Source organism: Phalangium opilio, unplaced genomic scaffold (genome assembly GCF_054372755.1).
Source record: "Phalangium opilio isolate 3A_F unplaced genomic scaffold, DU_Popi_V2 ptg000042l_1, whole genome shotgun sequence".
Classification (NCBI taxonomy): domain Eukaryota; kingdom Metazoa; phylum Arthropoda; class Arachnida; order Opiliones; family Phalangiidae; genus Phalangium; species Phalangium opilio.
Window position 1 is genome coordinate 3,757,785 of NW_028324166.1, and position 22,032 is coordinate 3,779,816.

General features: G+C 37.4%; 4 protein-coding genes across 6 annotated transcripts; 1 reads left to right on the top strand and 3 right to left on the bottom strand.

The window, feature by feature from the left end:
- Positions 1-558: 558 nt before the first annotated feature.
- Positions 559-5,362, bottom strand: LOC149678458 (uncharacterized). 3 transcript variants are annotated; one of them, XM_089836416.1, is made up of 5 exons: positions 5,154-5,362; positions 5,019-5,082; positions 3,238-3,370; positions 2,483-2,638; positions 559-913 (listed from the first exon to the last, which is right to left on the bottom strand). In XM_089836416.1, exons 2-5 carry the CDS (start codon positions 5,025-5,027, stop codon positions 672-674), a joined length of 540 nt encoding a protein of 179 aa, XP_089692542.1. In that variant the 5' UTR covers positions 5,028-5,082; positions 5,154-5,362; the 3' UTR covers positions 559-671. The 3 variants fall into 3 exon arrangements, with proteins under 3 accessions (XP_089692542.1, XP_089692541.1, XP_089692540.1); XM_089836415.1 differs by lacking the exon at positions 5,154-5,362 and having other exon boundaries at positions 5,019-5,098; XM_089836414.1 differs by lacking the exons at positions 5,019-5,082; positions 5,154-5,362 and adding an exon at positions 3,445-3,603.
- A 4,117-nt stretch (positions 5,363-9,479) lies between these two features.
- On the bottom strand, positions 9,480-10,767 carry LOC149678459 (uncharacterized). Its single transcript, XM_089837148.1, has 2 exons — positions 10,689-10,767; positions 9,480-10,560 (listed from the first exon to the last, which is right to left on the bottom strand). The coding sequence occupies exon 2, from the start codon at positions 10,548-10,550 to the stop codon at positions 9,780-9,782; it is 771 nt and encodes a 256-aa protein (XP_089693274.1). The 5' UTR covers positions 10,551-10,560; positions 10,689-10,767; the 3' UTR covers positions 9,480-9,779.
- A 7,279-nt stretch (positions 10,768-18,046) lies between these two features.
- LOC149678460 (uncharacterized) lies at positions 18,047-18,607 on the top strand. The gene has a single exon (XM_089835868.1). The coding sequence runs from the start codon at positions 18,047-18,049 to the stop codon at positions 18,605-18,607; it is 561 nt and encodes a 186-aa protein (XP_089691994.1).
- A 1,645-nt stretch (positions 18,608-20,252) lies between these two features.
- LOC149678461 (uncharacterized) lies at positions 20,253-20,976 on the bottom strand. The gene is made up of 2 exons (XM_089837149.1): positions 20,653-20,976; positions 20,253-20,578 (listed from the first exon to the last, which is right to left on the bottom strand). The coding sequence occupies exons 1-2, from the start codon at positions 20,702-20,704 to the stop codon at positions 20,283-20,285; spliced, it is 348 nt and encodes a 115-aa protein (XP_089693275.1). The 5' UTR covers positions 20,705-20,976; the 3' UTR covers positions 20,253-20,282.
- Positions 20,977-22,032: the final 1,056 nt, after the last annotated feature.

A 22,032-nucleotide genomic window follows, 5' to 3' on the forward strand; every position in this document is an offset into this window, starting at 1 on the left:
TGGCCAGTTTTGTTGATCACGTGATTTTTGAGCTACATAATATTCCTCAGTTTCTACTCCTTATTATAAATTCTCTCTGATTAAATTGTGTACAAACATAATTCCATACCAATCTTATGGGCTTGGCTTTTTAAATTGAAGTATATTGACCGATGTGAAGTAGATAAACATCTCAAATTGCTGCACTCCGAGGAAAAAACACGTCAAGGAGACTAAAATACCATTTAACTTAAGAGAGCTAGTGACGACATCGATTCATGTGAAAAATTCATGACTTGTTAAAAACTACGTGATGGAATTATAGAAAACCCCACACGTCCACTAAATTTCTTGTGATTATCAAACTAGTTTTGGAAGTGGTTAGAAATGATTGAAAATTGCGTTTACAGGTCTGCAACGTTTCTAGAGCTGTATGGAGTTACTAGCAAGGTAAGGCTTAAAATATCTACAAGGTGATTCTGAAAGGTATGTCAGAAATTAAGGGGGATGGTCTTTGGAAAATGTTCTAGGCCATTTTGCTGTCCGGGTCACCGTTTTCAAAGTATTCAACACAATGAGCACTTTTAACAATTTTTGGTTCACATTTTATTATTTCAATGGAAGGTGCAATTTACAGTTTAGAAAATTAATAAGTTTGCATTTGATTTGCATAATTATTAGTAGCTTGTTATTTACTCCGAATCATTCGGAACTACACTAGGTGTACTGGCGATTGGAGTTGGACTGGGTTTAGCCTTAGGAATCACTTCAGGTAGTATTTCTTCTGTGCGGTTGCTATAACATATGCATCTTTCTCTCGGATGATTTCCAACTGTGCAGTCTCCGTGGGAGTCAAGGCTTAAAATTTGACAATCTAGGTGACAGTTTGCTTGGTTTTCATCAGGGTCTCCACCATGACACACGTCATAGGATCCTATTAAATGCATTTATATTAAAAATCAATAGATAAGGGGAGGGGCCGCAGTGTCGTCTGCTTGATATAGGAAACATCCGGTATAGAGACAACAAAGGCGTTATGTCTTGAAGGAGAGGCAACCCCCATACCTATGACGTTGCCTACCCTCATCTATGGCACCGAAGTCCTCCCAGCATCGTCAGCGTTTAGGTAGGGTCGTAAAATACGCCCCCTCTGTCTTAAAAATAGAAGCTAGTTCTCATACAAATACAATAGCGCTACGAGGCAACACTTGACAATTTTCCCTGGTTAAGCAAGGTGCTCAAACACCGGTCTTTATTTTACCCTCCCCAATCCCCCTACATTTGTCACCTTTGAAAAGGGTCTATTTAATTTTAAAGTTCTTCATTTTAGAAAGAAGGATTTATTTAATATCCGGGTCTGACAAAAAATGCAGAATTGTTTCACCATAAAATTTTTTACTGCTTTACATTCCAAAACTTGTCTAAACTGACTTATTTTTCCTAGTTTTTTTAAGAAGTTGGACTCTGATCGAACGTCAATTTTATCGCTTGAGTTGCGCAAAAGCTATGCGCGTTGAGATAATATATTGTGCCGTGACTCAGTCTCGATCATGAGTCGACCAGTCGATGCTTTTCAAATACGCGAGTGTTCGCAAGGTAGAAATCGAACCTAATTTTTATCGCCTTTATATTATTATTAATTTTTGGATTTTTGGACTAAAATACACTTAAACCGTCCAGAAATTTGATACGGTTATTTGAAAACAGATTTGTCACAAATTCCTTAGACATTAATATGGTTTTAAGTTGGAATCTGATTATATTAGGCCAAGGGTTAGCTTTATTGACCCGGCCGAAGCGAGCCGACCAGTATCAAACACTGTCGTTCGCCAGTTGTTTCTCGCAGTGATACCGCATTGCGTTAATGGAGAACCACTGGGAGAACTGAAATTCTTCAAAATGCACTGTAGATTTGATGATATATACTCATTTATTTCAGAAAATGGGATTCTGGTAAGTTTTTTAGTGTATACGGGATTTGGATTATTATTTTGGCTTCGGAGTTGCAATTATTTTGGACAGAACATTAGGTATGTTGATCCATAGCCCATTTTTTTTTCTATTTTTTTTTTCTAAGCTTGGTCTAGGAAGGGATATCCACACTAAGTCAACTCGCGACTTATTTACAGGTGGGCCCCTTTACAATGCATAGAGGGGTGGTGGCTAGCCCCTATGCCACAGCTAACCTACAGCGCCCTATACTAACTATTACCGTTAACCTCAGCAAGTTTTGATGGAAAGGAGAAACCGGGTTAGACCGCGGAGGAAAACTCCTTTTAACAAGTGGGGAGAGAACTTGCAAACTCTACGCAGAAGGATTTGTTCCCAGATTTTCACCCGGTGCCACCTGCATCTATAGCGCGAGCAGCGCAGCGTCGGTGAGCGCGAATCGAGTGGGCTATGGTTGATCAAAGACGTGAGGCTGCTGGGGAACAGACTAGTCCTCTATAGATCCCATTCAGACATCGAAACTTAATGATAGATGACAAATTTATGTTATCACCTTTTAACACGGCTCCGCATATAGTGGCATTAGTTTTTCGTAAATTCGATCTGCATCTGGAACCCCACAAATACCCGTTCCTCTTCAGGCGCCAAATAATATCTCGCTGGATATCGCAGAAGTCATGCGTTCGATTGCTGGCATCAGGGCAATATCCTGAAATTAGTTTATGTTTCGTGAACATATCATGATGACGTTCAATGTTTTTGGAAGGTCATAATAATTAAAGTGGAATGATTGTGACTATATAATTCTAGAAATTAATTACTAGTATTTAAACAGCTCGAGAAACATTTTTTAAACGCAGTTAATTCATTAAATAACATGAAAATTCACCAAAAACTTTCAGTTAATTTTCAATTTACAAAATTTCTAAAGTTGACGTGGTAAGTTTAACGCTAATTTTTCATAAGCGACCATAAAAACACATAGTGTAATGTAACCATTCTAAAAACAACACCACGCAACACTTTCAGCTGATCACTAAATTGCGGTTATTATAAAATAACACATTTAAGTATTAGCACGTCCATTTTTGGAGCTTCGAAACGGTAACAGAACGTTTGTTATTCTAGGGTTTGTAAGTGATTTCCTCCTTACTTTATGAGTATAATGCGATTAAAAAAGGGTTCTTCCCATATCATTCTCCCCTTAAGCGAGTTATATCAAAATGCATGAGCACATGTGCAGAATATGAGTTTCTGCGTAACGTAGTAAATTGAATATAAAACATACCTTTAAGAGCGATAACTTACTTAGCCCATAATAATCAGCTTCTGTGCGGTTGTATCTCAAATGATTGAAGTCCCCATTGACTTCAGAGGAAAACAGTAGAGAGCAGAAGATGACTAGCATCGCCCCTAAGAGGGAAAGGACACCAATTCCGTTCTAAACATATAAAATAATAGGTTTGGTTATTGAAATTACTTAATCGAAAAATTACTGTTATATTTTTACTTAACAAATCGACATTCGTGTGCAGCACACTTAGTCAAAAACAATAATAACATTTGATCAAACTTAGGTTAAGTTAGGTTTGGTTAAGGTCAATCGTACAAGGCTTATTTCCAGTTGCGTTGTAAAGATTAAATTAGAGAAATTATTTAGTTTTTGATTAATGATAAACACTAATATCGACTTCCTTTTCCGATCAAAAACGAGTCCGGTAATACCTTAACTCTATTGATTTAAAATGTCTTTGTTATATTTGACAATGAAAACTAGAAAGCTGATATCATCATATATCGCGTGTTGAAATGAATATTTTACAGAAGTCGAATAACGATGATGGTTTGACTTTTGTTTGTTCGCAGCAGGTGTATTTACCGTATTTCATTTCGTAAATACAGTGAATCGTGTAAAACAAAATGAATTCCGCGTATTATTTGTCTTTAACTCTCTCATTTTCAATAATTTTTATATTTCAAGTTTGTCTTGACGTTTTGAATTTAATAGCTAGGAAAGGGTAATTTGGGTACTTTAACCCGAAAAAGCTAGTCTTATTTGAAAATAAAAACCCAAATAAATGGTATTAGCAGGGATAGATTTACTTTTAGAAGTAGGAATGGAGAACTGGGCGCTGGTCAAAGTCCCCACCCCCTTCCATGGGATGGAGGGGTATGAAAGCAGAGGCGGGTCATTGCGACAGAGGTAAAAAGGAATTACGTATTTTACGCCGTTCTCGTCAGCAACGTCATCGAAACGTAGTTTAATTGAGCCAATAAGATAATTTAAACTTTTCGTTACGTGTTGGAGGGGCTCTATACTGGGCTATGGGTCGGACTGAAGTAAATACTAACCGTTCTCCATTCCTGCTTCTAAAATTACATCTATCCCTGGGCTATAAGTATTGGCCAAGAGGTCGGTGACGCCATAGAAGTCGAAGTATTTCCCAATTTAAGGCTCGGGACTTTTAGGACATATTGTTCCTCACCAAAATTGTTATCCTTATATCTGATCTCCATAAAAAAGCATACCCAGAAAACCCACATACTTTCCTGAGGTGACACACATCCCTCCATTTATAAAACTATAAACAATGTTGTGTTTATATAATCACACAGCTAGATAAAAACAATAAGTTTACTCTTTTACCATAAACATTGTTTTTGCAGGTTGTTAGCATAAGTTTACAAGATATGTTGTAATGCTAGAGACTTACTGAGAGCTAGTTCGAGGATTGACTACATGTCTCGGTTTTGCAGCCCATCTTCCTACTTAGTCTACAATACTAAGCCTTTTACAGCGCCTCACCAGGCGTCGCTTTACCCCGAATCTATGACCTACCTCATTCACTTCATGACAAGCTCCAGTTTGTAACCAGTGACAAACTTATGCAAGAACATATCTTATGAACTTATGCTATTAGCGTTTGGGGAAAAATTATATTATCTTTTAATTGGTTTTTAAAGTAATATAAATCAAGCAACAGAACCAAGTAATTGAAAATATTATTGGAAATCAAACGGACACTAATAAAACTTAATTCGTCAAATTTTCTTTAGAAAAATAAATATTAGGACAAACAACAACTTACCGGGAACATTTTTAGAGCAGCTTATTGCTTAATACCTCCGTAATCCTTTGAGGTACTTAATGCGCTGAAAGTTAAGATAGTACATTCCAGATTCATAGTTAAAATCATCTTGAATAATTTATCACTCAAGTTTACCTCTTAAGAGCGGCTAGTTATAAGAGCCTAATCAACACTCGGGGAGATAAACGCGATCTTCAGTTCTCAAGATCTAATTATCAGTACAATGTCAAAGTTGAACAATTAAAGATATGCAAATACGTCCTTTATCGACAAACACTACCATGACACTCGCGTATCGCCTTGGCTTCTTAATATTAGTGTGCCAATATAACGAGTAAACAAGGAAATATGAATGACAGAACTCTAGATTGTAGTTCTATCCGTTTGTGGAGAGATTTTACTAGTGTCTATAATCTTCTGTGTTCTGCATTTTGAAGGCAAGAAATATTTCTTTATTTCGACTTATGTGTACACAGGACAAAAAACTAATTCAAGTTATTAAGAATATATTGAGACTAATCCTCGCATACTTCGTGAAAACGTTAGTCAATCTGGCCATCTTTGATGACATATTTATCGTACTTCAACTTTCAGCTATTTTACTGAATAGAGTAACGGTTTCCCCAAATAAAAGTGTTACAACAAATATTAGCCGATTTAATTTATGTTGCAAGTTATGCGAGAATGTTACCAGATATTCTTAGCATCAAAAAAAGTATTCCTGGTACGCCTCATTAACGTAAATTACATTAATAACAAAACATTTTAAAATAATACATACGTAAAATATAACAGTGACTAATGATTAAAATTTTAAAAGTTTCCTTTAGTTTTTGTTTCAAGGTTGCATAGTTTTTGGTCAGCATACTCTCTAAAAGTACCTCTACTTGAGCAATTAGAGTGCAGATCAATTTATATGCCTCACTTAGGACTTGTTCTTGGTTCTACACGAGCTGTCTCGATTGAAACGTCCTGGTGCTCGAAACTGAGACCCCAGTGATGGTGTCTGCCCTGAAGCACCAACCTTGGACTTCAACGGTGGTGGGGTAACCCAGCCGTTTGAATCTCTTTGCTGCAAACCTGAACTTTTACTGTAGCGATAGATGGTTACGTTCTTGCAGTTTTGATCGGGGTATAATCCAGCGTCGGTCGCGGCATTTGTTTTGTATCTTAGGAAGTACTTGGGAGGCAGTAGATCTTGTAGGAGAGTGTAGGCTTTTACGGCTGTCTTTAGGACGTCATCCAAGTCTTTACAATCTTTGGTGTAAATGACAATTACGCCGGTATTTTTCGTGAAATCGTACGGTTCTTTCAAAGCCGTTGAAACTTTTGATTGGTAGAAATTTCCGTTCAAGGTGGCTTGTTCGATCAAACTCCACGCCTTGTCCAGGGTGGTCAGTCCTTGGGAGTCGCGCTCTACATCGTCCAAGAAAATCAACCACTTGCCTCCATTTTTGTCATTTAAACGACTGTAGTGTTGATCCGACGTTTTAGCCCGAAGCCAACTTGATTCTACATATTTTGATGGAGTTACTCCATGCATCTTGTTTTCAGTTTCTCCCAAGGACAGTTTCATGGCACAGGCAGTCAAATCATCCACATCGTACGTCTTCTCCACCTTATTTTGAATCCGAGCTTTTGTTTCCTTATGCTTTGGCTTATCATTATTAGTAGGGAGAAGTTGGTTTTTAGTTTTTTTCTCCATCTTACTGTATAGTTATTTTAATTAAGGAACTTATAGATACGCCCACTTTAAAAGTTTAAATGGCCAAAGCTTTTATATATTTATTTAATTCGTTTTATTTGTGATGATAAATAAACAAATTAAAGACTAGTACATTACCATCCTTCTCCTGACACACAAACTAAAACTAAAACGTTACATTCCCAGCGGCATACACCCTTCACTCCAGGGAGTCGCATAAGAGGAATATAAACAGGAGGCGAAAGGTGCAAAGTACAAATGATTTAGCTTTCATCTTGAACTAGTATCCCCATAACATTTCCTATGTACTCTGCTGGTGCCACTGTATTTGTATGAGAAATAGCTTATATTTTTAAGACAGAGCAGGCGTCCGCTACGATTTCGTAAGGCCGAGGATGCTGGGAGGACTTCGGTGATGTAGGTGGGAGTACCAGAGAGGGGAGAAAGAGGGAGATAGAAACGCGCTTTATAAAATCCGCCGAAAAATGGGAAAGTAGGGGGGTAGTAAAAACAATTTTCGGTACGTTTAGTTTTAGGACTCACATCCTTTGCGCAAGGGGGGATTGACCTCCTCGCCTGATCTCTGTCACCCCCTACCTCAACTGTGCGCGAGAAAGCAACGCATAGGCACCACGGTGTACCCTAGATTTACCCCCGTTTTCACCACGCATGGGTCACGGCTGCCTATACTGATTCTCTCTCCCTCTTTCTCTCCTCTCTGGTGGCGCTACGCAGCAGCTATTAACAATCGCCTACCGAAGCACGGTGGGAAATAAGGATTTTTTTAAACAGCGACCCCTCTGCAGACTTAGAAATAGCACACGTCCACTGGTCCAAAACCACTTTATTAATTGCTTGGACTAGTTTTTTAATTCAAAAAGTGGGGGTTACTGGTCCTCCGGACCAGTTTATTAATTGCAAATCTATAGGAGAACAAATGCTGGGACCACTCCGGAGACCAGTTTATTATTTAGGACACTAGGGGGGTCACTGGTCCCAAGGACTAGTTTAAAAATTATCCTTATTTCTAAGTCTGCCCCTCTTGCCTGGAATAAATAAACTGGTCCATGACCACTGACCAGGGCGCGTCGTCTGCTAAATTGAAGAAGTGGATAATTAAAATATATTAGCTAATGTCTGGACTCTGGAAACCCTTGAATTTTCTTAGTGGTCCTGTGGACCACTGACCCCCCTCCGATTTAATTTTTAAACTGGTCCAGGCAATTTTTAAACTGGTCATTTGCCCTGTGCCACCGCCTTATTTCACACGCTGTACCGAAGGGTAGGGGCTTGCGCAAGGTGCATTGGGAGAGTTATAGTGCCGCAGGTCGCCCGTCATCATTTTACTCCATCTTATCTCTTTTCTCCCTGCGTTCATAATTGTAATCTATCTTACAAGTTGTCAGGTACAGTTTCTTTTAAGAAACAAAATTAGAGTACAAGACCATAACTGCTGAGTTTTGTGTTGAAATCAATAGGCCACTCGATCATGCGCACAGCAAACTCTATCCACATTCGCACTGCAGGGTTGAAACTAAGGTGAATTTTGTTAGTGGTCCTCGGGACCAGCGACCCCTCATGTTGGAATTATTAAACTGGTCCTTGGGACCAGTGACCCTCGCATTAATTATTATTTTACCGGTCCCACCATAAATTAAATTTCTAAAATGGTGAGAATAAAAAGCACGTAAAGACACAAAAGTGAAGAAACTGAAAATTCTAATTGATTTTGAATTTTTTACTGTAGGAAAAAGTAGCGTATCAAAATTAAGAACAGTTAAGTTTTATTTCTTATCACAATTTTTCAACTAGTTGCCACTAAATATCAATCAACATGTCTAATGATATTTGAAGATCTTAATCCTTTTCTGAACTATCCTTATTCCTTATTGCATTTTACATAAATTCGGTGGCAATATCTTCTCTCGCTATCAGTAAGCCCACTAAGCCAGATCAAAATCCTGTAATGTGACCATACACTACTGCCTAATACGACTACTGACAACTAGTACTGGCTATGGTCTAGACTGTCGACTACAAGAGACTCATCCTAGAGTATAGACGCTAGTCAAGATCAAAAGTCAATAGACAACAAAACTTTTGTAGGGAAGTTGTATACAAGGAGTACTAACTACCTAGGAGTAGAATTGGTAGAAGATGAGTTGAGCTAGAAAAATTCTAATAAGGAACCCCGAATTAATAAACTGGTCCCACCGTCTATTTTTTCCAAAAACGATAATTAATAAAGCGGTCCCTGGGACCACTAACCCCAGGTTTTGGAATAAATAAACTGGTTTTGGACTTGTAAACCTGTCTTATTTCCTACCCTGATTCGCAGTGATTTAAAAGCTGTTGTTCTAACTAAGTGAACATCAACGCACAATCCAAACCACTTTACTTGGGAAACTGTAATTTTGCAAGGCCATTCTGCTAAAGCAAATGTCAGCTCCTGTGGCACTCCTAACATTCTAGCTGATCTTCTACGCACAAAATTAACCTTGCCAAAGGCAGGAGCCAATTGTTACTCGTCCGTGAGGGAGGAGCTAAAGCTAGCCTTTACTGAATTTATTCATCGCTGTCTCTGCGCACTGTCATGATCCCCCAAGCCTACAGCGCAGGCGCTAAAAAGCGGGATGAAAGGCAAAGTTTTACCCCCTTGTCTTTCCCGCTTACTTACATCGAAGTGGTAAATTGGATTTTAGCAACACATACAACATTGGATTCCTTGGCTGCAAGTTATCTCTATAAGTATTTGTCGACAGGATATTTATTATCGTATCATTTATTAAAGTGTTGAAAAGAAGGGAATCTTGTTTCGGTGTATTTCAAGCAGGGAACGGTTTCTTGGTTACATTATTTAATTAAACTACATTAATAACGAAACATTTTAAAATATTACATACTACGTCAACGTATTATCTAAAAGTGGCTAATTATTAAAATTTTAAAAGTTTCCATTAGTTTTTGTTTTAAGGTTACATAGTTTTTGGTTAGTACTCTCTAAAAAAACCTCTACTTGAGCAATTAGAGTGGAGATCAATTTATAGAATCCACACTTAGGACTTGTCCCAGCTCTTGGTTCTACACGAGCTGTCTCGATTGAAACGCCCTGGTGCTCGAAACTGAGACCCCAGTGATGGTGTCTGCCCTGAAGCACCAACCTTGGACTTCAAGTGTGGTGGGGTAACCCATCCTTTTGAATCTCTTTGCTGCAAACCATAACTTTTACTGTAGCGATAGTTGGTGACATTCTTGCAGTTTTGATCGGGGTATAATCCGGCTTCGCTAGCGGCATTTGTTTTGTAACGTAAGAAGTACTTGGGAGGCAGTAGATCCTGTAGGAGAGTGTAGGCATTTACGGCTGTCTTTAGGACATCGTCCAAGTCCGTACAATCTTTGGTGTAAATGACAATTACGCCATTGGTTTCCGTCCCAAAATCGTATGGTTCTTTAAAAGCCGTTGAAGCTTTTGATTGGTAGAAAGTTCCATTCAAGGTGGCTGGTACGATCAAAGTCCAAGCCTTGTCCAGGGTGGTCAGTCCTTGGGAGTCACGTTTTACATGGTCCAAGAAAATCAACCACTTGCCTCCATTTTTGTCACTTAAACGCTCGTAGTGTTGATCCGACGGCGACGTTTTAGCCCAAAGCCAACTTGATTCTGCATATTTTGATGGAATTACTGATCGATTTATCTTGCTTCCAGTTTCTCCCAAGGACAGTTTCGTGGCACTGGCAGTTAAATCATCCACATTGTACATCTTTGCTACGTTATTTTTAATCCTATCATTATTAGTTGGGAGACGTTCGTTTCTAGTTATTTTCTTCATCGTACTAGGCCTATATACTTCTTTTAATTACGGAACTTATAGAAACGCTCACTTTAAAAGTTTAAATGACCGAAAGCTTTTTATAATTTTATTTAATTCGTTTAATTAGCGGTAATTAAGAAACAGCAAGTACATTACCATCTTTCTACTAAAACTAAAACGTTATATTAACCACGCCAGGGAGTCGCGTGATTTTATCTTTAGAAGTAGAGTTTTATAAATGGGAGGTGGAAGTTACAGATTACAGAGATCCTTCTCCCGAAGCACAAATTAAAACTAAAACGTTATATACACTGCAGCAAACGCCCACCACGGCAAGGAGAGAGTACCGGGATATAAACAGGATGCGAAAGGGAGAGGAAACTTCCTCCCCCTCTAACACTGTAAACGCTCTTAGGAAACGTAGACACTATTTGTCCATAGAATGGGGCACGTATTTTAACCCCCCCCCCTCGGTTTTCGTTGGCAAAAAAGGGAGCCTATGTAATCAACAAAGATGGCCGACTTCACTCGTTCGTTGAAAGGCATAAGCCTTGGTGTGTTAAAGGTTTAATTTTTAAATTTTGAATGGACTGCGATTCCAGTCTAATAGTTAGCACAAGGTGAAGGAGAAATGTGTATACCGTAGCTGCAGAAGCGATTCACTGTACAAATCATCATTTAATGGCAAGGAATTGGCCATATGTCTAATCAGCGCCACTAGCGGATGGTCTGAAAACTACTCCCATAGAGTCTAGGTATATTTAAGCGGGTTTGCAGAATTTCCGCCAGGTGGCTCGAACGCCGCGCCATCTGACGGAAATTCTGCAAACCCGCTTAAATATACCTAGACTCTATGGGAGTAGTTTTCAGACCATCCGCTAGTGGCGCTGATTAGACATATGGCCAATTGAAGTTCCACCAAGAAAATGACGTCAGACTTTGTTTACATGGGCTGGGGTGCACGAGAGGAGCGAAAGCGTTGCGTAGAACCGAGGTACGCTAAGGGCTAGGGGGAAAGTCTGAGTTTCCTCTCCCTGTAAATAGAAGCTCCGTGGCGAAAGTTATAGATTACAGAAATGTATGTGATAAAAGCAACCCACAGAAGCATTTAGCTTGCATAATTTTAATCTAGAAACTATTTAAATTCGCTGTGTTTGAAAAGTGTTCGTCCTAAATCAGTGAAATGATCATCAACCGAAAATCCAACCCACTTTACTTGGAAAACTGGAATTTTTCAAGGCCATTCTGTGGCACCCCTAACATTCTGACTGTGATCTTCTACACACAAATTTTACATTGCAAAACGCAGGAGCCAATCAGAACTCGTCCATGAGGACTGGGCTAAAGCTAGCCTTTGCTAAGTTTAGCGTTCCAATCAACTCCTCAAAAACACCAATCTGTACTTATTGGCTTTTAAAACCACCATCTTCTAGTCTTTGAATAACCCACATAGACAGCAATCTTGCTTATTGGCTTCTAACACCACCATCTTCGTGCCTTTGAATAACAAACATAGACAGCAATCTGTACTTAAAAAAAAAACCTTTCGATGTAAATTAGGAGGTATAGGCAACCCTCAGTATCGGAACATTCAAGGGGGGTTCAGCAGTCGTCTCTGCGTTCTCTCATGGTGCCTCAAGCGTGCAGCGCACGCGCCTAAAAGAGGGATGAAAGGCAAAGTTTTACACCCTTGTCTTTCCACCTTACTTACATCGAAGTGGTCTATTGGCTTCTAGCAACACATTCAACATCGGGTGCCTTTGTTGATAGTTATCTCTATAAGAATTTGTCGAAAGGAAATTTATAATCATAAATCATTTATTAAAGAGTTGAAAGGAAGGGCATCTTGTTTCGGTGTCTTTCAAGCAGGGACGGTTTCCATTATCGCACCTTACCAGTTAATTTCATAGATTCAATGAAATTAGGCACGTATCCATCAAATTAGGAGCGTGGAAACTTTTAATTTAAAATTCTCGTCGCGTAGCAATCCTTCCCCTAAAATAGTGGTTAAATAAACTGACACAGTTTCCACGACGCAGTCCCGATCGCCCCCTGATGGCGTAATAACTTATCGTACAGACGCATTTGTTTATTGATATAAGGTTTTTTTGGCTGAAAGCGCTCCACCCTTACAAACATAGTAACAGATGCACAACCAATTCCTCTTCACTGTTCAAGAACTAACAGTTAATGAAGAAAAGTGTGGGTCATCAATAACATATTTGAGCTGAAAGTAATGAGTTAGTGCCTTCATTCTATTACCAAACTCATTGCGAATATACAAATGTTTTGTCAAATACTGCTACTACTACTACCCTACAATTGTTGGCGCCTAATGAGAAATTTTGGCATTCATTTTCTGCCCTTTGGTTAAGAAGGGGTTCATTAGTAGCTTACACATTCAAATTCGGAAATTAATAAGTTAAATTAAAGTTTATAGCGTGCTTAGGCGTTCAAAATTAGTATAATCAAATTAATGATTGAAATGTTCTACATCAAGACCAGCTATTTATATTTCGAAATCTGATAGAGTGTGTTTGAAAGTTTGCGAATCTGATCCATAAAATAGAAATGAATAAACTAAGCTGGACTTAAATCCAAAGGAGTGCGTTTGAACATGGCAACCGAAAACCGTATGTTTGAACATTGAAACCATACCGAGTGAGTTTCAACTTTCACCAGAGAAGCTAAACTTTGAAATTGTAGAGCTGAAGTTGTTAGTTAACGTAGCCAGTAAAACAATGTCTTCAAGCAGCTACGAGTATAGGACACTTTTGGATGAGAATTATCTTAACCCACAATGGAATATTACCTTAAACCAATACATTGAATTTCTTCAAGACAAAATTTACGCCTATTCACTTTCTACAATTGGAGTACCTACGTGGATTTTTGCTGTCGTCTTATCTATTGGTGTCACTGGAAACCTGATAAATGTCACAGTTTTCACAAGACCGTCAATGAAATCTCCTCTAAATTTTTTACTGGCATCACTGGAAGGCGTCAACATTATTATATTCGCTACATATATACCGTACTTAATATTCATTTACATGAAGTCAGGTCACGCCAGTTACACCTGGGCATTAACAGACTACCTAAACAGATTCGTAATTAGTTTCGCGACTTGCACTTCTAATTGGTTAACAGTAACTGTAAGTGTTTTTAGAGTTATTGCCGTGAGTAGGCCTCTAGCTTCGGTCGAGTTGTGCTCCAAAAGACGCGCAGTGTTGGCTCTAATTGCGGTACTGCTTTCGGCATTAATATTTTCAATAACTATTTTCTTCGCGAATCAAGTTACGAAGTTCAATATTACGGTCACATCAGATATCGAATCAAATGTAACAGGTGAAAAAAAAATGTTATGAATATTTAAGAAATTGGTTCGTTTGTTTTGATGTTTGTTCTCAAAGTAAGTCTAGGCTAAGTTATCTTCTGTTGTTAGTTATTACCATTAGCAAGAAGGTTAATAAGAGTTCTGTGAAATATCCATTATCAACAGAAACTAATTACACATCTCTGGAAAGTATATTACTTTAATGGCATTAACTTTAGCCAGCCAGCCAGCTGGGGTCAGACCATTACTTCTCCAACTTGATAGAGTGCAAAAGTAAAAATTTCTATGAAAGTGAAACCTTCTTGCTAATGAGAAATAACTTCTGGAAACAATGAAACCTTTGAGAAAATCCATGTTTTGAATAGATGGGAATATTTTCTCTAAAATATTTTCTTGTTCCTCTTTGTACAGTGTTCGAAACAACATGGTATTTTTGCCTCGAGTTGTCGAAAATAGCTTCGGAAAATTTAAATACTCAAATCTTGTCCGGTGTAATTTTACTGGAAACCACGATACCCTGTATCCTGACGATAATTACCACTTCGGTGTTACTGGTCAACTTATGGAGAGCCCATCTTCAACGGAAACATCTGAACAACGTACAACAGAGTTTGGACTCCAGTATTGATGAACGCAAAATAACTTTCATGTTACTTGTAATCTTAGTTCTTTACGTATTAGCCATTATGCCTGGCTCTATTGTAAGCGCTGTTTTACTTGTATCACCCGAAAATGATATTTGGTTTAGTTATCTGTCAGACTTAGCCAACTCAAGGTTTGACACGTTAGTTACCAACTCCGTGACGTTTTTCGTCTATTTCGCTATGAGTCATAAGTTTAGAAAGACGTTTATGGAATTACTATGTTCAATTAAGGTGTATTGCTTGCCTGGTAAACCAAATATTAATAGAAATTGTATTACTTTGGATCCCTCTGTATAAAAGGGGTTTAAATTTTAAACATGCCATAAAACATGTCCTATTACTACTAACATAAGTTCATAAGATATGTTCCGTAAGTTTCCATGGTTACTGAGAGCTTGTCATAGATTCTCATAAAGCGACGACTGGTGAGGCGCTGTCAAAGGCTTAGTACAGACTAAATAGGAAGATGGACTGCAAAACCAAGTCTCTCGAACACGCTCTCAGTAACTCTCTAGCATTACGCTCAAGTATAGGTAGTGTCATGCTTAGGAATAATTCTACAATATTTTCAAAATTGTACATAATAGAACGTTAAAAATTTGGTCGCTTTAATTATCTATGTTAAATTTTAATCGAACTTGTTTTATTTTTTTTTTAATGTTATATTCGCCAATAAATATTGTCAAACCCACCAGATCTAGATATAAATTTGTGTAGCTAAGTTTTGAAGAGTGCATGTGTGTACCTTTTTATTAATTATGATTTTCATCAAGTAACTGCTGATCGAATTATCACATTTTTTCGAATTTTAGTTGATCGATTTAAAACTACCTCTCGTTACTAATAACCTAAGAGTGTTAAGCATTTGACCATCCTCCGAAAATTAATTTTGGTTTTTCTTATGAATTTAAACAAAATTTTTACTTAAAGTTTAAACAAGAAATAATTCTTACATGTGTAGAGAACGTCTTTCGATTAATTGAGACAAAAATGGAATGTAATTAACCTATTGTAATTGAAAAAAGTGTTTCTTGAAAGGATATTTAATAACGCATTATTTATAAAAGGTTGAAGGGCACCTCATTTCGGTGTATTTCAAGCAGAAGGTCGTTTTGATTATCGCACCCGAAACTTAATCGCATTAAAACTAACACGTGGAACTTGGAGCGTGACAAGATTTCATTCAAAACTCTCATCGCTTAGCAGTTCTTCCCCTAAAACAGTGTATAAATAAACTGGCACAGTTTCCACAACGCAGTCAGTTCCTCATTTTCAATTGACGGCGCCTTAACTTATCTTGCAGTAACATCTATTTTTAGTTTTAACTGAAAGTGCATGCTCCACCAACACAATTTTATTTTTTCACGACCAATTCCTCATAAACGTTTAAAACGTTAATTGACAAAAGCACGGGGGTTGGTGAAAAATATATCTGTATTAAAAGTAATGATTTTGTGCCTTGATTCTATTCCATATGCTATTGCGAACATATAAATGTGTTGTAAAATACTACTACACTAGAGTTGTTGGCACCTTATGTGAAAGATTTGGCATTCATTTTCTGCCCTTCACTTAAGAAGGGGTTCATTAGTAGCTTACGCGTCTAACCTAGGAAATGAGATGATCAGATTAAGAGAATTTTATCGCGTACTTGCGTTTTGAAAACGGATGTACTCCAACTAATTATGGAAATAGTTTATATGATGATAAGGTATTTCGGTATTTACGTTTAGTCGAGAAAATGCAATGTTGAAATTCAAGCGAGCTATTGAAACGTTAAAAGAACAACGAATGAGTTTCAACGTGAAAATAGCGACGAAAGAGTTCTAACGTGAAAATTGCGAAGAATGAGTTTCAACGTGAATATCGCGACGAATGAGTTTGAACGTGAAAATAGCGACGAATGAGTTTCAACGTGAAAATAGCGACGAATGAGTTTCAACGTGAAAATAGCGACGAATGAGTTTTAACGTGAAAATAGCGACGAATGAGTTTTAACGTGAAAATAGCGACGAATGAGTTTCAACGTGAAAATAGCGACGAATGAGTTTCAACGTGAAAATAGCGACGAATGAGTTTTAACGTAAAAATAGGGACGAATGAGTTTCAACGTGAAAATAGCGACGAATGAGTTATAACATCAAAATAGCAAGGAGTGAGTTTCAACTTACTAATGTGAATCTCAACGTTAATATCGCAACTAGTGAATCTAATGCATTAAATCGCAATGAATGAATTAAGTCGAAGGTGAAAAGTCCAACGAGTGAGTTTAAACATTATAAAAGTGAAGAATGTGTTTCAATTTAGACCATTAAAGTTGAATGTCGATGTAGCTGCTGTAGCAGGGCAGTAAAAGCATGTCTTCAAGCAGCTACGAGTATAGGACACTATTGGAACAGAATTATCTTAACCCTCAATGGAATATTACCTTAAACCAATACAATGAATTCCTTCGTAACCAATCTTACGCATATGCCATTTCCGCAATTGGTGTACCTACGTGGATTTATGCTCTCTTTTTATTCATTGGTGTTGCCGGTAATGTTATAAACGTCACAGTTTTCACAAGACCATCAATGAATTCTCCATTGAATTTCTTACTCGCCTCACTAGAAGGCGTCAATATCGTTATGTTCCTTACGTATATGCCCTACTTAGTTTTCATTTACATGAAGTCAGGTCACGCCAGTTACACCTGGGCATTAACGGACTACCTAAACGAATTCGTAATTAGTTTCGCGATTTGCGCTTCTAATTGGTTAACAGTTACTGTAAGTGTTTTTAGAGTTATTGCCGTGAGTAGGCCTCTCGCTTCGGTTGAGTTGTGCACAAGAAGACGGGCAATATTGGCTCTAATTGCGGTAGTTGTTACTTCATTAATATTTTCAATAACTTTTCTGTTTGCTAATCAACCAATGAAGTTCACTATTACGGTCATGTCCGATAAGCAATCAAATTTAACAGGTGACAACAAATCTTTATATAAATTTGTTATAGTCCATGGAAATGGAAGACTGTTCTTCTTCTCATTAGCAAGAAGGTTTTTCAAGGCCTCAAAGGTACCCATAGTCATTAGAGGCTAATCACTGTAATAAGGTCCGCAGGGGTCAGACCAATATCACTATAATCATAATTTCATACGATATGTTCCATAAGTTTGTCACTGGTTACTGAGAGCTTGTCATGAAGTGACATAAGTGAAACATCATAGACACCTGGTGAGGCGCTGCCAAAGGTTTAGTACAGATAAATGGGAAGGTGATTCAGGTCTCAATAAGTCTCTAACATTACAAAGCATAGGTAGTGGAACATATCTTATAAACTTATGCTATAGTAGCATTGACGATAGCCAAAATACACGGGGAGAAGAGGGCGTTCATCCAGCCATCAAGGGTCAGACCAATACTTTTCCAAAGAGTACAAAAGTAAAAAATATCCTAATTACCTTCTTGCTAATGAGAAAAACTTCTGGAATCTACTAACTCTTTGAGAAACTGCATACTTCGAATAGTTGAGATTATTTTCTAAGAGATATGTATCTTGTTGCTTCTCCTCTGCCTACAGTATTCGAAACTACGTGGTATTTTTGCATCGAGTTGTCGAAAATAGCTTCGGAAAATTTAAATACTCAAATCCTGTCCGGTGTAATTTTATTGGAAACCACGATACCCTGTATCCTGACGATAATCACCACTTCGGTGTTACTGGTCAACTTATGGAGAGCCCATCTTCAACGGAAACATCTGAACAACGTACAACAGAGTTTGGACTCGAGTAGTGATGAACGCAAAATAACTTTCATGTTACTTGTAATCTTGGTTCTTTACGTATTGGCCATTATGCCAGGTTCTGTTGTTTGTGCTGTTTTACTTGTATCACCTGAAAATGATATTTGGTTCAGTTATTTGTCGGATTGGGCCGATTCAAGATTTGCCATGTTAGTCACCAATTCCGTGACCTTTTTCGTCTATTTTGCTATGAGTCATAAATTTAGAAAAACGTTTATGGAACTACTATGTTCAATTAAGGTGTATTGCTGGAGAGGTGAACGGAATATTAATAGAAATTGTATTTCTTTGGATACCTCTGTATAAAGAGCCAGAAAATAAAATCATCTTCATTATTTTTATACTTATATTTTTTTGGCATTTTATTTTCATGCGAACATAAGTGTTTTCAAAATAATTTTGTAAAAAGGCACATTTATTAAATTTAAAAAGCTTCCATGGGCCTCAATTTTAAAAAATATCGGTTGTAACATTAAACATTTAAAGGAAAATTTTAGGTAACATAATGTTTTACCTTAAAAGAACGGTCTTTTTCTAATTATAAATGGAAAAAATATAGAAAAATAAATAAATTGATAAAATTAAAGATCTCTTATTGCAAAATAATTAGAATTTAATTAGTCTTAAAATGTGGACCACTGCGCTGGCATTAGGTTAGTGGCGTCTGCTAAATGGAGCCACTTACTCCAACGAGATTGGTTGAATTTTTCCAGGCTGAGAGGTTCGTTTTAGCAGACGCCACTAAACCAATAGCGAAGCAGTAGTCCTCGTTTTTAAGACTAATTAAATGCCATTTATTTTGTAATAAGTGATCATTTATTTTCTTGTAATATTAAATTCCTTTTACATTTAGAAAAAGGCCGTTCTTTTAAGGTAGAATGTTATGTTATCTGAATTTTCATTAAAACATGATATAATTTAAAGTTTAGACTTTCTTGCAGAGTACCATTTACCAAAAAATAAGATAATTCCACTAAATAAAATAAAAATTATTCCAAAAATTAAAATCAAATCGGCGGATTCTTTGAAATAAATAATCTGGAGTAAAAAAGTGACTAGAATATCAACGGTTGCCTGACAAAGCGTGACTAAACCAGCGCTTTCAAATTTCATGGCAGTAGTTTGAGATATCATCGCCAGAAATGATAGAAAACTCAAAAACATGGTTAAAAATTGCTCGTATTTAGTTGTATCCAAAAGCGTTGCTCGTCCGGAAAAGTATAGTACAATTCCCGTCTGTAAGATTCCAATCCAACCGATATGAAAGGTCAAAACAGTGTAATGATATTGCTTCAATTTGCCAAGGGATAAGGAGAAAAGGACCATTAAGACTAAAGACAAAAATGCACTGATCAATCCGATAATCCTGTCATGATTGAATCCATCACTTGATGCCACCAAGGTGGGTATTCTAGTGACTAGTACAATTCCGATTGTCGACGAAATCAGGGATATCCACAGAGTAGTGCTGACTTTTTCTGTTAAATATATGAACTTTCATTGATATTTATTTGGTAATTCACCAACTAAATTCTAGTGTCTGGCGTGAAAGCGAAGATGTCTCTTGCGAATCCGGGTTGCAAAAAGCCTGTTTTTCTAAAACCGGTTTAGCTTAACCAACAAGAGCTAGTTCGAAAAGGACTAGTGAGAATTGACTATTCTCGGTTTTGCAGTCCATCATCCAATTTAGTCTTTACCAAGCCTTTGACAGCACCTCACCAGGAATCGTTTTACGAGAATCCATAATGTTTCACCTACGTCACTTCATGACAAGCTCTCAGTAACCAGTGACAAACTTGTGGAACATATCTTATAAAGTTATGCTACTACTCAGGCTAAACAACGAGTCTCTCGTAAGTATAATACATTAATTAAAAACAAAACGGTTTAAACCCTGGAATTTTCTCCATTGATAAAACCGGTCTGGCTGATTCTTGCCAACCCTGATTCCAAAAGCCAAACTAAACCTCTCCAATTTAGATCATGTAAGCGACAGTACTATCCAAGCCGTAACTGCTAGTTCAAAATTACCCTTAAGAAAGCATATTCCTAGAAGCGAAACAAGCAGCGGGGAACCGAATACGATCAAGTTGGCCTCGGCGATCTGCAACTGATGGTACGCCTCGTATCGGAAAGAAATTGAACCAGCGCAAGTTACGCAACAAAATAACACGAGAGGAAATGTTCCTTTTTCCAGGAAGAATCTTTCTCGTGAAGCAATTGCCATCGGTAACGAGTAGAGCGTAATAAATACAAACCTAATTAGCGTTATTTCACCTGAAAATAGAAGAGTCACGTAAAGCATTTACGTATTAGCTAGGCAAATAATTGTAAACCAAATCATAACATACCTGAGTAAATAGTATTTTCAATTTTTACAAGCGCAGCTGTGAAGCCGTACATTGCTCCGCTCAAACACGCCAGTATTATTCCACAAAAAGTTGATAATCTGATAGATGGCGCTTTTGCATGCAGCGAACTTGTAACGCTGCCATTTTGGGTGGAAAATTCACATTTCGGTTTCAATTCGCTAGCACCACCGTAATCCTTATAACATTTTAGAACGGGTAAACTTTGACTCTAAAATCATAAATAGATCACTTCGATTATTATTATTATCTTTGATAAAATAATAAAAATGATCAGTAAAAAATCCTTTAGTTCAATTCATAAGTTTGTCACTGGTTACTGAGAGCTTGTCATGAGGTGACGTTGGAGAAACGTCATAGATTCTCGTAAAGCGACGAATGGTGAGACGATGTCAAAGGCTTAGTAAGTTCAGACTAAATAGGAAGATGGACTGCAAAATTGATTGTAGTCTATTCTCGCTTGTCGTTCTCGAACTAGCTCTCAGTAAGCCTTTAGTATATCTTATAAACTTATGACAATGTATAATTTAGCTCTAAAACTTCCAAAATCTTACAAAATACGAGCCACATTACCTTTTCCATTTTGATGATAATTCTTTATGGATTTCGAAATTTATCTCTCGATACACACTAATGGACGAAATATTCGGAATGGAAAAGTTGAATTTATTATATATCAAGGACTGTTGCGATATTTAGTGGAAATTTAGCAAACTTCTAAACATCATTCGATATTCCTATCTTTAAGCGAACTCAGCTGGTTGTTTTAAAATTTTTAGTTAGTACTACTATCCTACTCAAAGCAACGACCTATACTAACGCTTAAGAATTCGTGAAGCTACGTATGTGCTGACTGTAAACAAAGAGAGGGAGGGAATGTTGTAATGATTAATTACGGGTTTTGAAAGTTTCAACGGGTTTAGAGACTACATCGTCACGTACCTGTTTTAACGGCGTGAGGAGTGTTGTGTTCGTTTACAAAATTCAGATTCATGTATGATACGTTGTATTTATTAGTCACAATGAGAGATAGCGTATAAATTTTAAAAATTTGTTAAACCTTTGGTTTTAAATCGTGAAATTTTGTCGGTAACATAAACACGCGCGGCTTTAATATGTAGATATCGTTTCCGCAAATAGAAGATTGATTGCTCATGTTAAAGACTGGTTTTCACTAGCCCAAAAGGCTGGAAATTTCGCGTGCCGCGCCGATTTTCAGAGGTATCTTGGCGCAATTTCGGTGAATAGCTTTTCTATTTTTCCGCAAATACGGGAGGAAAGCCGTGGCCAATAGAAAGCGACGAACGCGTGATGTCGTAGGTGTCGTTTAGGTCAACTCTCGAGAAATTTGTTTAGTCTCGA